Source organism: Eucyclogobius newberryi, unplaced genomic scaffold (genome assembly GCF_026437365.1).
Source record: "Eucyclogobius newberryi isolate DKJ021-1_F unplaced genomic scaffold, fEucNew1.0.hap1 SCAF_13, whole genome shotgun sequence".
In the NCBI taxonomy this organism is placed as follows: domain Eukaryota; kingdom Metazoa; phylum Chordata; class Actinopteri; order Gobiiformes; family Gobiidae; genus Eucyclogobius; species Eucyclogobius newberryi.
The window spans coordinates 9,381,820-9,398,475 of NW_027315757.1; the positions used below are offsets into that span (position 1 = coordinate 9,381,820).

Genomic DNA, 16,656 nt, shown 5'->3' on the forward strand with positions numbered 1-16,656 from the left:
CTTACAATCCCATCGTGTCAACACAGAGACAGGAAAAAAGGCTTTCTACAACTTTGCTCCTGTGGAACAAAACACAGAGACTTTTTAAATTAAATCATTTTATGCCTTTTAATGGTTTTAAAACACTGGTCAAGGACTGCAGTGCCAATGCACTTGTTTTATATAGTTTTGTCTCATATTGTATGTGAAAATGTGTTTTTATATTTGGTTAATATTATTGAATGTTTTATTTGTGTCTTAATATGCTGTGTTTGTTAGTGGTTTATTCTGTGTTGTGTTTTAACCTATGGAAAAGAGAACTTTTCTCATTGGGGTTTCCCTCTATACATAAATAAAATGAATGAACTAACTTTTAGAGAGTTTTTTTTTCCTGTGGCAACACGAAAGCAGCTAAAATGTAACTTTAATTAGACTGTTTTCAGTGTTGATGTGAAGCTGTATAATTTTAGTACAAATGTCATCATCTTTACAATATTAACGACAAAACACATCAAAACCACATTTTTGCTATAAAAGGAGCTGGAAAAGGAGGAAGTTGAAACCACATGTCCAGTTTCTGTTGCAGTCAAAATAATAATAAAAAGTAACTCGTGTGAGAGCTCCTCCTCTGGTGGTTATAGTGAATAACAGTCTGAGGTGTTTTTGTACAGCTGTAGATATACTTTGTGTGACTGTGTCCCGAGCACAGTAGTACACTGCAGTGTCTCCAGGCTGCATGTTCTGTCCATTCAGAGTCAGTCTTTCACTGGAAGTGTCTAAATCAATACTAAATTTGTTCTTCAGAGAATCTTTATAGTTCGAGCCGCCTGTGTATTTGTGTCCAATCCACTCCAGGCCTTTCCCAGCAGGCTGTCTGATCCAGTGTGTCCAGTAGCTGCTGACAGAGTATGAGACAGAACAGGAGATGGTGAGAGTGTGTCCTGGCTGCACAGTCACAGAGGCTGGCTGTGTCAGTGTCTCACACTTCACACCTGTGGAGGACAGAACACAATATTGAGGATCAAACTGTGGTGTTTAGTTGTAGCAGAGTTTACTGATGTGAACAGAGACTTACAGGATCCAGCTGCCAGCAGCAGCAGAAGAGCTACAGACAACATCATCAGTGTGGAGTGCACTGTGTCCCACTCTCACATGGGCCTTATATAGACACACAGGAGCACAGCATTAGTTTGCATTCAGACAAACAGGGAGGGCATCTGAGGGAAATACTTTTGATCTATTTTTGACCATGTGTGTAAGCACGCCTATACTGTTTGCAAACCATGGAGAGCTCATCTCAGATTGTGTTTAACATGTTTTGGTTCTCTTCAGAACTTCAGAAGTCTGTTGCTGGTCTAACTTACTCAAAGTTGTTGAGTCATTTCTGAGTTCTAAAAACCAAACCAATCTAAACTGAGCAGCTTTAGGTTCACATGTTGCTTGAACTTGGATATGACCATAATTGAATCACTCACTGCACTGTTCACTTCTGCACTACATATGGAACGTTGTGTACATATTAAGCCTATCTTTTTTTATTCTTATTATTTATCTTATAGCTTATTGTTATTTTTATCCCATAGCAGATTTAAATTGTTTCCATTTTGACTTATTCATTGTTCATTGTTTTATGTTGCACTGAATCACCAAGACAAGTTCCTATGTTTGTGAATTCTGTTCATTGACAATGGCAATAAACCGTTTCTGATTCTGATTCTGATTCTGATTCTGTTTCTGATTCTGTTTCTGATTCTGATTCTGATTCTGATGAACTTTCTCTGTCGACTGTGTAAAACCCTGAGCCACAGATCAGGCAGAGACTGGCACAGCTCAGCCAATAGGAGTCAGGCTAGGGGGAAGAGGGAGGGGCTATCTCAGGGGCTCTGAAGTAAACCTGCAATGTGCATTGTATCCATGACGATCATCGCTGTAAAGACACAAAATGAGAATATCATTACACGCTGCCAAGATTCAGTATGTGTAGTAAATATAATGTACAAATATATTGCATATATCTCTCAGCATATGGCTCATTGTAACTTAGTCATTTTAATCACCTTTAAATTAAGGCCATAGAAGTAAAACTAATGATGGAAAGGAAAATGTGTGGCACTTAAACATTTTAATTGCATTCTTAGTGAATTGGTGATGAAGAAGTACATTTGAGGTTGTTGTTGTTGTTGTTGTTTTATGGCGGTTGACATCCGAGTGTTGCATTACCGCCAGACTTTATTCCTTAGACTTTGTCGTAGTCCTAAAAGTTCTTCTTCCAGTGCCTTGAGGTGTATCAGGGAGTGAAACTAGTATAATCCTGCCAAGAGACACATGCAAGTTCTCCTCCTGCCTTAACTGTATGCAAATGAGCATAAGAGGAAACAAAACACCCCTAACCACTCTTTTCTTTATGGTGCGTTCACAATATTCTCAGTGGTGTGAGAGCTCCTCCTGTGGTGACTACAGTGAATAACACTGAGGAGTTTTTGTACATCTCTATGTACTTTGTGTGACTGTGGTCCCGAGCACAGTAGTACACTGCAGTGTCTCCAGGCTGCACGTTCTGTCCATTCAGAGTCACTGTGCTAGAGCCAACAGTTATACTGAACTTGTTTTTCAGTGACTCTTTGATGTACATGGTACATCCAGATCCACAGTGTTCTCCAATCCACTCCAGGCCTTTCCCAGCAGGCTGTCTGATCCAATTAGTAGCATAACTACTATGAGAGTATGAGACAGAACAGGAGATGGTGAGAGTGTGTCCTGGCTGCACAGTCACAGAGGCTGTGTCAGTGTCTCACACTTCACACCTGTGGAGGAAACAGAGTGAGTGTGACCCAGTCAACAGTCAGTTATATTCAGTCAGTCAAACTCACTGTGTCCAACAGCCAGCAGCAGCAGCAGCAGCACACACACACTCTTCATGGTTGGACCTCATGTAGTGGCTTCTTCCTGCTGCTTTTTATCACTCACAATTTGCATAAAGAGATGTGTGAGTGACACCTCTGTGCTCCTTATAAAGGACTCTGTACATACCAGAGAACTGCTACATGTCAGATCTGTTTACACTAAGAAAGAACTCACTCACACACAGAACTATGAGGTGAACACAGACTCTGAAGTTGAGGCTGTTTTGTCTTGCCAAGAATCAACAACAGTTTGAACTTGTGGATATGGATTTGAAACCACTCTTCTTCTGAGCAGTGGCTCTACCAAGTGAACGAATGACATCGGGAAGCAACAATATTCCACATAAAAGTATACAGTAATTACAAATGAAATAATAATGCCTTTTGGTTAGTTGGTTAGTTTAGACATTCACACATTCTGAAATGGGTTAGCAGTTCATATCAGTCTCCTAACCTGGCTCATGGCAGATTGGTCTGTGTCTCACACTGAGTCCAGTGTTCAGAGAAGCACAGTCCTCTGTCTCATCCACAAATGTACAACGTGCCATTGTGTGCACGTTTGTGAAAAACAAAATAGTCTGTCATTCTCCGTCTGCGCCGCCATCTTGTTGTTGTTGTTGTTGTTGTTTTATGGCGGTTGGCATCCGAGTGTTGCATTACCGCCAGACTTTATTCCCTAGACTTTGTCGCCATCTTTCTTTTAGTTCAGTTGTTTTGACCACAATGCTGCTCTGTGATTGGCTCCAGTCCAACCTGTAGGCCCTAAATGCCATGTGATTGGCCCGTTAAACCAAACTGCAATTGAATCAGTGGGAGCCGGACAAGATGAATTCTCAAGAGTGTGTGAACTCACAAAAATCAAGAGGATTCATCATGATGGCAAAGTTATCAATCTCCTGGATGTTTTGAAAATGTGCTTTAAATTGTAGAAAAGACCTTAAAACCGTGCAAATTCTATACTATGATCGCAGTTGAGAAATGGTTGAAGCACTAGTTTAGACAACACTTAAGCTTCAGAATTATTATTTTGCATTAGTTTTTACAGTCATAGTCATAAATCCACTGAGAAGTTGAAACCACAAGTCCAGCTGCAGTTTTCACACACGCCAAATGAGAGAGAGACGGTACAAGCGTATTTAACTTAAACTGATTATAGTGCCTAGTTAACACTATGGGGTTAAGTGATGATGTCATCTCTATAGACCAGGGGTCTCCAACTTTATTTTCCAGGGGGGCAGATTTTTCAGAGGGCTAAGGTTAAGGTTCAGAGGGCTAACAATTTTATTTTATATATCTTTAAGAGCCACAAACAACTCACAGTGGCACAATTCAACAACAGACATCTACATAGGAAGTAAAATATCAGTATAATATAATAATAACAGTATTACATTCTTAAAAAACAGAAGAAAAGCACTAAAACCCAGACAACGCAAACCCAGTGTTTACCAGAAACCAGACTCGACTAGTGCAAAGTAGACCTAAGACAATAACAGGGTCAAACCAAGACTAAACAAACCAAATCTACCCGAAAAACATGGATGAACTACAAAGCAGGACTAAAACTAAAGCAAGTCTAAACCAGGACTAGAGCAGGACTAAAACAGGACTAAAGCAGGACTAAAACAGGACTAAAACAGGACTAAAGCAGGACTAAAACAGGACTAAAGCAGGACTAAAGCAGGACTAAAGCAGGACTAAAACAGGACTAAAGCAGGACTAAAGCAGGACTAAAACAGGACTAAAGCAGGACTAAAGCAGGACTAAAACAGGACTAAAGCAGGACTAAAGCAGGACTAAAACAAGACTAAAGCAGGACTAAAGCAGGACTAAAGCAGGACTAAAACAGGACTAAAGCAGGACTAAAGCAGGACTAAAGCAGGACTAAAGCAGGTCTAAAGCAAGACTAAAGCAGGTCTAAAGCAGGTCTAAAGCAAGACTAAAGCAGGTCTAAAGCAGGTCTAAAGCGGGACTAGAGCAGGACTAAAGCAGGACTAAAATAGGACTAAAGCAGGTCTAAAGCAGGACTAAAGCAGGACTAAAGCAGGACTAATGCAGGACTAAAACAGGACTAAAGCAGGTCTAAAGCAGGACTAAAGCAGGACTAAAATAGGTCTAAAGGGGGACTAGAGCAGGACTAAAATAGGTCTAAAGTGGGACTAGAGCAGGACTAAAACAGGACTAAAGCAGGACTAAAACAGCACTAAAGCAGGACTAAAGCAGGTCTCAAGCAGGACTAAAACAGGTCTAAAGCAGGACTAAAACAGGACTAAAGCAGGACTAAAACTGGACTAAAGCAGGACTAAAACTGGACTAGAGCAGGACTAAAGCAGGACTAAAATAGGTCTAAAGTGGGACTAGAGCAGGACTAAAACAGGACTAAAGCAGGACTAAAACAGGTCTAAAGCAGGACTAAAACAGGACTAAAGCAGGACTAAAACAGGACTAAAGCAGGACTAAAACAGGACTAAAGCAGGACTAAACAGGTCTCAAGCAGGACTAAAACAGGTCTAAAGCAGGACTAAAACAGGTCTAAAGCAGGACTAAAACAGGACTAAAGCAGGACTAAAGCAGGTCTCAAGCAGGACTAAAACAGGTCTAAAGCAGGACTAAAACAGGACTAAAGCAGGACTAAAACAGGACTAAAGCAGGACTAAAGCAGGTCTCAAGCAGGACTAAAACAGGTCTAAAGCAGGACTAAAACAGGTCTAAAGCAAGACTAAAACAGGACTAAAGCAGGACTAAAGTGGGACTAGAGCAGTCCCACTCATCTCTAGTTGAAAAGTGTTGCAGCTGCTTCAGTCTCGTAGTGTGGAGCTGTTAAACTGGACTTGCATCTGAATGACACAGAAAGGCCCGCCCAGAGCCATGTAGCATACATTCAAACATGTCATATTTAATGATTTTGGCCATGCTCCAGTGCAACTGACTGTTTACTGACACTGATTTCCTCTGATAAATCCACGGGACGTTTGTCCAACTTCTTCACCTCCGTCCACACTTTTACGAGACCTCTGAGTGAGAGAGCATCATGGTCATCACCCAGCTAACGCCTGTCTGTTTGGTCGTCAAGTGATCACATGATGCTGTTCAACCAATCAACAGTCAGGAAACATTGCCTCATGTGTTTGCTCCTGTCATCACACTTAAAACGTCACTTACAAAAGCTGTTTGGTCTTCCTCTGGAAATCATTTCAGACATAGATTATCAAATATTTTATTCCTACTCCAATATAGAAAACATTTTGAAACAGGCCATTCTTATCAAAGCCCATCGTTAAGTATTAAGAGCTAGAAAAAGACTTAACAACGTCCTTTTTAAAAAATATATTTTTTTTGCTGTGTGAAATTCCGGTATCAAAGCTTGCTTTAATTATAACTGAAGATTTTGTAGATTTTTTGTATATTTGAACTGAGATAAAGATAATGTTAAAGTCATAATGAGAAACTCACCAGAATTTAGGGGCAGACACATTCAAGCAAACCAATTTTTTTGTTTTTTGGTCAGTTTGCTCTCTCAACATGCCTTTTCCTCCCTTAAAGAGCAGCCCTTAAAGAAGCACATAATATGATGCTGACCCGATGAAACTGCTGCACATACTGTAGACTTTTCCCCAGAGTTTAATGATGAATCTGTTTGCACGCTGATGGTCCTGATGCTGGTCTCATGTAAGAGCAAAGCCTCCCATGTCATCTGTGCATCTTCTTATCCTTTAGATTTCATAATGCGTCTGAATGCTTATGCAATTCATTTAGATAGATTTGATGTAACATAGATCTGGCATAATCTTGTTTTGGCACGCGTGTTACAAAACGTTAACATTCTATTACAATGGCACTAAAGCTGCTTGTATGTCTGTGCGAGGTCTATTATTAGAACTGAATTATAGAAAAATGTGTGTTAAAAAAATGGGAATATATGACTGCTGCACATATGCTACTTTATCCTTGGTTTGTATGTCTCTTATTATTTCCCCCTGGCTAGAATATTGTCATTAAGTATCCAAAAATACAGAATAGATGGCAGAGGTAGGATCAAGTTCTTGTATTGTCTCAAGTAAGTCCCAAGTCTTTGGCCTCAAGTCCAAGTCAAGTCCCAAGTCTTACGACAGACTAGTGTTTTTTTCTTTTTTTCAAACTATATATTTATTGTACTAGAAGTTTGGTTGTATTATTATTAATCTTTTTTCTTTCCGGTATTATAAAAACATATAAAACACAGGACACAGAACAAGACCAGAAAGCATCCGACAAAGCAAAATGAACACAAGTTGAACAGAATATTCAGAATATTCAACATCGCACACCAAACCCAGATTTATATTTTTTTTTCCTTGAAACTGTGCATATTGTCTAACCCTAACGCCATTCAGCAGATCATTGTAAAGCCATCTCACAAAAATGATACCACAATGAGAAAACAGGAAATTGTGATGAGGGGATAAAACGTCATCAAACTTGGGCATCAACATTTTATCAAAATTCATAAGAAAGTTACGCTGAATTCTTAACATCGTGCCTTGATGCTATAAATACCACATGTACATAACATGATACATGGCCAGTGTTAAGCCTGCACTGTGTCTGCCAGCTTTATCTCTTTTCTGGCCCAAAGCTGTGAGATAATCCACAGCAGAACTCTTCTTTCTCTGCCACAACGCTCTTGACCACTGCAGACACATGAGCCGAAAGGGACATCCCATAATATAGTCACAAAAGGAACATTTACCTTTCCAATTTGTATTATCTTTTCACCACTTTGCAAACAAGACTCTTCATTCTGAGATCATGAGTTTAAAACAGCCCTGCATTTTTATCAGAGGAGCAACCAAGAGACACGTAAGTCACAATTGTATTTTACTTTTTATTAATTATTTTATTTTTTATTTTCCTTCAAAACTGTAAATGTTGCATGTTAATATTAACACAATTTGCATACAACTGATTGTTTGTGTTTTTCTTTGCAGAGAAGTCTTACAAATGATGAAATTGATGGTAAATATAATTATACATATGTTTTCTGTAGAATATTTGTATTTCAGATTGAGTTTAATTTAATCAAATCATCACAGAAATCAGTATTCCTTTGAAAAATGAATACATTTTACAATTCTGCAAGTATCCAAAAAGTGTTTTCAGATTACAAAATTCCCATTTCAGATACAAATGACAGATCTAAAGATTTTTTGATAATTTCAAACTAAAAGGGAACAAGAAGATTTCACAGCTTTACAGGAAATTCATAAAAGTCACACTTTAAATAGACTTTTTTTTTAACACAGCACTTTCCCACACTTCACACATTAATAAAACGCTGTTGTTGTTTTTTAATCCTTCAATTTTTCCAATAATTTTCCAATGATTTCTGAAAAGACTCCATATCAGTACTTGCACCCTTTTGGATAATATAATTTTATTGAAATATCTTGTCGTAAGCTTTCATTTCATATAAACACCTCTCTAAAATCTAACATCCATTTGATTTTCAACCTTTACATATTGGAAAAAGTCTCATAAGCCACACATTTTCATCGTTTTGTTTGTTTTCTTCCAGAGTTGCGAGAGGCGTTTGTGGAGTTTGACAAAGACAAAGACGGCTACATCAGCTGCAAACACCTGGGGAACCTGATGCGGACCATGGGCTACATGCCCACGGAGATGGAGCTCATCGAACTGAGCCAAAACATCAACATGAACTGTGAGAGACAAACACAGCACTTCACTCTCAATGCTCCGAATGACATCTTCTTAAAGATTTAATATAGATACCATCAGTTTTAACTTGAGATTTGAAAACACGACGTCATTTGTTTTTGTCCAAACTCATTTTGATCTGATCTACGCTTGTCAGAGTCTTATTGGCAATAAAGAGCTGCTATGATTTGTAATTTCTAAATGTTCAATATTTACTTTTGAAGCTGTCGGGCTGGAGATATTATCAGTTTTAAATGTAAAGTAATAAGAAAGTGCTGTATTCCCCACACATGGGGAAATTTCGGTGTTACAACGCAGTAGATACAGAGGAAAAGGACAGATAACTTATAGGAAGTTTAAAAATAGAATAGAAGAACTCTTATAAACAAAACAAAAAACTCTTATTAACAAAACTCCTCTCATATCTTAATGGAGAATGGAGGGAAAAAAATAAAATTAAGTGAAAAGATAAAGATAAAAAATAAAAATAAAATAAAATAAGGTAAATAATAATAAAATAAAGTCAAGTAAAAATAGCTAGCATAAGACTAAATAATACTAATCTACTACATCAGTTATATGCACATGAATATGGCCTTAATGCAAAAGGGAAATAGTAAAAAAATAAAAAGATGAGTTATATTCCAAGAAGATAAAGACTCCTGTTAAAAGATTGTCTTAACCCTCCCATATTTTGATAAATACGTTTTAAGGTGCTGTACTTAGAGTAGTGGTGACACACGTTCTCATCCATCTCGAGCCAGAAAACGATAGAAATCAAGAACAATCAATCTTTTACTGTTAAAGCTGGGTCTATTGATTTTCTACCCGTTGACGGTGGAAGGATGTGTTTAAAGGAGCTTTCACAAACCCTACTGTGCATCACTAGTTTTTGCATGCATGATTTTTTGGGTGTGTTCAGTTTTAGAACAGCTTTAACGGACAGAGAAACGGAAAAACGTTTGACTGCCCTAGCATAACCAGTGAAGAAAAGAGTAATTCATTCATTTGCTGGGGAAAAAAAGTATGGCATTGCAACTTTAATGATATAATACAGGGGTTTGTTAAGTTTAAAGGTTTAAAGGAGTGGGGTCCATTAATACAAGTATAAAGTATTCAGACAAACTATCAACAGATTTGACACGTTTTGTCATTTCAAACAACCACCATTAACTTAATTCAGCAAAGGGAGTGACAAGGCACAATTTGCTTTGCCACAATATTTTAGAAACAGTTTTTCATTGGAAGAATGCGTCTTTTCATCCCCTGGGGTCTGATGTCACCCAAACATAAATGTTTTCTGAGAAATAAAATCGAACTTCTACTTGAATTATACTTTCTGATAATAAGCCCGTTCTCAGTGATTCACAAAAAGATGTGAGAAGCAGCTAAATCTAGAGTAAATGAGAAATTACTTTCAGTTTATCGCTAGCTTTTTTGCCATTTATTTAACTTCTCTGTACCTCTGTGCCATATTTTAACCTTTCTTCATGTAGTGCAATAGGTTTGGATCAAGTTATATGCAATTTGCACTGGAAATATAACGATCTTAACGCTAGTGCCATGCATCGATAAACAGGAAACAGTTGATGCTAACGTGTGCTAGCTTTATTTTACTAAGTCTGTCGCCTCAACATAGGAAGTTGGAAATACTGCGGTTTATGACAAGATCAAGTCAGTGTTCTGTCTCCTTCATCTCTCTCCATCATCTTGTTTTCACCCGAGCTTGCGTTCTCTCTTGTCAAATCATCTCGCTCAAAAGTCGGTACGGTGCAAGTATGTGAGCCGTAGTGAGCCACACCACTTTGGAAGCTAGCATCACTCAGGGTCCACTTTGAACCGCTTAAACGGTCCGGATGGTTCACTTAAGACGGTGGAGACACACACATAAGCTCCAAAGTGAACCAGTGCAAACAAGCCCATAATATACTGTATTTGCATTTTTATAATTTGTTATAACAGGTCATAGTTATCCTGGTATAAGTAGTAGTAGTACAAATAGCGCACTTTGTTTCTTAACACAAACCTGTATTAAAGCAGAATTAAGTAACTCTAGCTCCCTTGTGAAAACACACAGTCAGAAAAAAAGATGCAAAAAGCAGATATTTATTTCAGTATAGTATAGTCACACACAAAAACATGTCACATTGCCAAACATAAAAAAGAGCCAGGGTTTCTCAGGAGAGTTTTCTTCGGATCGGTGTCGTCAAATACTGCAAGGCTGGTTTTCCGCCCCGAGACAGCAGGGGGCGACGACGGACATTTCAAACGCCCCAAAAATGCAAATACAGGGACTTACAAAGACGTTCAATAGGTGAAAATGTTACTTAGTTCTACTTTAATAGACAAAATCCATCTGACATAAAAACAAGTCGCTGCACAGAAGATGCCCGCTGATTGCATGTAACCAGTACCACTCTCCAATCTGTCTAGACTTTCTTTGATTATGACTGTTTCAAATCCAAATGAATCTTCTCGTTGCAGTGGGGGGACGGGTGGATTTTGAAGATTTCGTCGAGTTAATGACGCCAAAGCTCCTGGCAGAAACGGCAGGGATGATTGGCTTAAAGGAGCTCAAGGACGCATTTAAAGAGGTGAGTCTGTAGCTTTTCACTCCTCCCGACCATTCTTTGACATGCACATTCCCACATTGTTTTGATCATTTCTCCCAATCTTTTCAGTTCGATATTGACGGAGACGGCTCGATTACTATTGATGAGCTGAGGCAGGCCATGCTCAAGCTGATGGGCGAGCACACCAACAGGAAGGAGATCGAGGCGGTGGTGAGGGAGGCCGACAACGATGGAGATGGGACAGTGGATTTTGAAGGTATAAGTATGGAATTAAAGGGGACGTATAGTGCTAAACAAACTCTCTCTGTTTTTCATGTTATTATGTTTTTCATGCCTCTGAATTATAGAACCAAGTTTCGTTCTCATGTTTGGTTTGGTGATTTAGTATTATTTAGAGAAAAACTTCATTTTTAAAAGGGGCTGAACGTGAAACAGAGAACATTTTCTGACTTGTCATTCTCAACTGGTGGGTAGCTTCTGGTTCCACCTTAAAACGACAAGCTACAACCAAAGTTAAACTATTAATTTCAATATGATGAATACAAATAAGTGTGCAGTTTGACCGTAAAGAGAATATTCAGAGTATTTCAAAACATACTGTATTTTTTTGGTAAAGGCCAACGATCCACGGAAGAACCACTTTTTTACACACTTAAACTTACGTAACGCTATTGGAGGTTATGAAATAAATAATGCAAATGTGTCCAAAGTCCAAAAAGTGTACAAATTTGGAAATGCCAGAATGGAGCATTATATGTCCCCTTTAATATAAAATGTAATAATATAAAATGTAATAATATAAACTGTGAATGATTATTTTGTTCTTGTCTTTGCAGAATTTGTGAGGATGATGTCACAAAAATGAAAATGGATTATGTGTATATCTACTGCAGTATCTATTGCACTTTGAATTAATAAGAGAAATACTGTGGTTTAATTCCGAGTCCGCCACACAAACACAAACAAGAATAAGAATGTTGACTGTGATTTAAAGATTTGATCTCAACTATTTCATTTCTTATTAATTCAATGCTGTGATATTTACTTGATTAACCTAAAACTAAAACGTAATTATGTAATAAACAGCCTAGTTTTACATTAAATTGAGGAACTATGATGAATGAACAAGCTAACAGTGTTACATTACTTATTATCTTAACAGAGCGAACATACAGCATGTAACTTATTTTTTATTGTTGAAGATATTATTCATAAAATACTATTAAAATATGAATTCAAAATAGATGAATAGAAGTTTAAATGAATAAAATGCTAACTGCTAAACTAAGCAGAGTATTATTGTTGTTTGTGTGCCTTTGTTATGTAAAATGTGGGAATACTAGTGGGTCTAAATAATGCAAATAATGACAATTAATTACTCATTCAAAAAAGAAAAGAAAACGATTTGGACTAAATGTGTAGTTTAAAACTCCTTTTTTGCAATGTAACATGTTTTTACTCATAATTTTCTGTTACTTTGTGTAAATGATATTAAATATGTATCACTTGGCTGTATATTGCCTGGTCTCATTATTGCGCCGCTCTCTCCCGCAATCAAACCTGAGACCTTTGTGTGTCCCTTAGCCAGGATTCAGCTTGTTTAATTCAATTACAGATGTGTTAATGTCAAAGCTACATTCTTATTCACTGAGATGGATACGTTTAATGCCATACTATGGAGCATTCCAGACAAAGCACAAACATCATGCAGACAAGTTACATATTGTACATATTTTAAATTCTACTTTTGCCAGTCGAGTATGAAAACTGTTCCTGCAGATATTTTTGCGACATGTTAAATATTGTAATTGTAAACAGCTTGAGATGCAAAATGCTTGTGTCCATGGTGATGTTAATGTTCCACAGTCTGCAATTAGACTTCAAAGCTATAATAAAGCTGGACAAAAGATTTAAGATTGAATATGTTTCGCGACTCATCCAAAAAGCTTCTTCAGAGAGGCAAAATGTATTTAGACAGAAGTACTTTTTCGATGGAACCTCCCTGGGTGACTGAAGGAGTACACAGGCATCAAAATATATCTATAGCAATAAGCAGGTCACGCCCCTCGGACTAAGATCGCTCACAGTCAGAAAGCAGGTTTTTCCTCCGGATTTATTTGAAGCAACGGGTCAAAGAGTTTTTAATGCATGTAGTTTTGACCTTTGCCACGTTGTCTCTTGCCTTGTCCTATTTACGACTGGATAAATACTATCGCTCTTGGGACGTCCTGAAACATCGTAACTATAACATGAACCATAGCACTGGGAGGCGTAATCTATGTGTGTGTCTGACCTGGATTAGTTGACTCTGTAATCCTCATCATGGGACCCTCACAGAGCAGATGGCAGATCACCGCTAGGCCCTGTCCACAAACTCAAACTCGGATGTCACCAAAAAGAGCCATATCAGATTAAAACACCACATTTGATCTGGGTTATGTTATAAAAAAAATAGGTATGATAATAAATGAACAGGCAATTGTTGTTGGGACATATTGAGATTAGATTTGTTCATTCAGTTTGCATATCCTATACGTATTTTCATTGTATTACACTGGAAATACGTGAGAAATAGTGATAGTGGCCTCCTGGTGCGTCTGTGAAGGGTCACGTTTCGTTCTTGACGTTGTATAAATGTGTTTAATCCAGTTTAGTGATGAAGAAAGCTGCAGTGAGCGTTCCAAAGGTGAGATTGAAGAACACAAAAGACCGTATCGACACAGAAGGCATTCGCATTCTGGACTGCAGTCGGCTGTGCATCTTCAAGTCGCAGTCACGAACCACTCGCTGGAAGAGACTGAGGTAGAGATTTAAGCAGAATAAGAGATGAGTGAATCATTCTTTGAACAGAAATGGAAGTGTAAGGTTTGATTTGCCAGTTGTTTACAGCAGTGTGCTCACACATTGGTCAAATTCTAATCGGGCGCTTAACAGTGGTGAGGGGGTTTCACACACAATCTTTTAAAGGCCCTAACACAGTGTTTTTCAACCTTTTTTGATTTGTGGCACACTGTTTTGGTTAAAATGATTCCGCTGCACAATACCTACTGAAATATTACCAATTGACACCATTTAGAGTCTGTATGAGGTATAAACAGTCCTGTGGGGCACAACGGGGGTCTGATATGTAGCATGGCAGCACTATAGCGGCTATAGTGTTAGCTCAGTCACTAACGGGATGACACTTACGGTTCATTTGATAAAAAATCCCCACATTTCTTGAATTACATTTTGATCAGTGAATGGTTACTTATGTGGTTAATTACAGTTTGAATAAATACAGTGTGTTCAGACAAATGTAACAAATCTTGAGTTGTAAGTTTTGAATTTGAGAAGCAATTTTATTTTTGATTTTACAAAACAAATAAAAACACAAATTTGAGCTGGTTTGTAAAGTAGGCTGTAAACTAATTTAAAAAAAATAGACAATGATCAATCCAATGACTTTGCAAGCAATGTAAGCAAATATAGTCAGTCATTAAATAAAGTTCAACATGAATTTTGAAAAGCAACTTTTTTGTAATTAGGAAAACATAAATATTAAAATGTGTAAATTCTGTATTTGATTTGAACATGTTTACCTCGTATCTGGGGACACAGCTAGGTCATGTTTATGAAAGTTGAAATATATTTATTGTAGATATATTGGTTTCAATAAAATGTTGGTGACGTTTATAATGTTACTTCCTAGTTGGACACGAGCAGCAGGTAATTCCACAACTCTTACCTAGCAACCATATTGTAAACAATGGCCAAAACAATTTCATTTTGGGAAATGACAAAAAAACGAGGAATTCCGTTTAAGAACTCGGCTCTACTGCTGCGTTCATCTCGGGAACTCAGGATTCCGAAATGAGAAGTCAAGGTTCTGACTTGTTTGCATTCATGATTCACAGAGTGCGTCATGGGAACGGAAGAACGTCCATCATTACAGCAGATAATTTGAGGAGACTGTTATCAAGCAGGCAAGGAAAATCCTCTCTGACCCGTCTCATGCTTCACACTCCCAGTAAGAGCTGCTCCATCCGGACGTCGGGACAGGGTTCCAATAAAACACAGGCATGAAAACTCATCGCTCCCTTTATCAATGAACCTTATGTATTATTATAATGTCTATGTCATGTTTTCTCTGTGTGGAAGACACTGTGTCCAAGACAAATTTCCTCCAGGACAAATAAAGTAATCTTGATCTTGATGTGCCTTTTATCTCAGAAAGTCAGGATTTGATTTAATTTACAGTTGCCAATTTAGAGTTGCCAATTGGAAGAAAAATGCCCTGAACATCCAGAGGACCACATGAATGCAGCGTACTTCCTGTAATTCTCAACTTTTATTTTTCAAGTTTTCTTCAGAAATTGCAACATGACTCATTTAAAACATCACACGTTCTAACAAAGTCACAATTAGAAAAACATGAAAACTTGCCATATGCACTTGAGTCCCACATATGTTCTAACTTGTCTTCACAATACAAAATGTGAAATACATTGTCCGTGTGAAAAAGGGAATAACTGACAACAATGATTTTGGTTCTTGCTTGTTTTTAAAATATACTGCAAAAAAAATAATATTTAGAATGGCTTGAATTCAGAATTGTGTATGGAATAGTTTTATTCACATTTTAGACATACCGGTATTTCATTTTTCTGGCCGCCCGGCTTTGCAGTGGAAAGATTATTTATTTGAAAGTAGCACATTTCAAACAAGTAAATACAGTCTACAAGTCAAATAACCATTATAAATTAAGTTTATTTAAATAAAGTGTGTGTTTTTTGTTTTTTCATGTGCACAGAAAACACTATCATTTTCTTATTAAAATATTCTGAATTCAAGACATTCATTCAACGTGTCTTTATGTACATATAATTCAAAGAAACTGCGGCACTGAGGCTTATAAAATGTATAAGCCTCAGTGCCGATTAATGATTCATCTTCTACTCTCACAGTTTGTTGGTGTATAAGCCCAAACGGCCTTGCATTTTCTTCGTAATTATCATTTTATTTTTTACATGCAACACTTTGTTAGCTGTAATCGCATGCAAAGAGTAACCGCTGCGTGTGCTAAATACGATGACGTTACATGTAACTGTTACGGTCCGGCGTTACGGGCTCTGTTACATGATTGGTTACTTACGGCATGCTAACAGAACGTGGCACTTCCTGGTTTAGGCTTCGGTAAAAACACAGCACTCAGAGGAGCTTCGCACAGTGATGACCCAGCACAGCGCACACACACACTCTTCAAAATACAATGTAGACTTTGGATAAATGTATTGCATCATCTTTTTTTTTTTTATTCATTTAAATGCTTTATGTTAATAGGTTGTGTTCAGGACATTCTATTTCTATTACATGTCAGACTAGTAAGACAGTCTAAATAGCTATAATGAAAGAAAGAAGTAAACCATAAGCTGTACGTACTGTATTAAAGCTGGGGCACCCAACTTTATTTTGAGTAAATATATATATATATATATATATATATATATATATATATATATATATAT

General features: G+C 37.5%; 1 protein-coding gene across 1 annotated transcript; it reads left to right on the top strand.

Annotated features, from left to right (window-relative positions):
- The first annotated feature begins 7,495 nt into the window (after positions 1 to 7,495).
- cabp5b (calcium binding protein 5b) lies at positions 7,496 to 12,079 on the top strand. The gene is made up of 6 exons (XM_072442495.1): positions 7,496 to 7,721; positions 7,850 to 7,877; positions 8,437 to 8,580; positions 11,061 to 11,170; positions 11,258 to 11,405; positions 11,986 to 12,079. The coding sequence occupies exons 1-6, from the start codon at positions 7,671 to 7,673 to the stop codon at positions 12,012 to 12,014; spliced, it is 510 nt and encodes a 169-aa protein (XP_072298596.1). The 5' UTR covers positions 7,496 to 7,670; the 3' UTR covers positions 12,015 to 12,079.
- Positions 12,080 to 16,656: the final 4,577 nt, after the last annotated feature.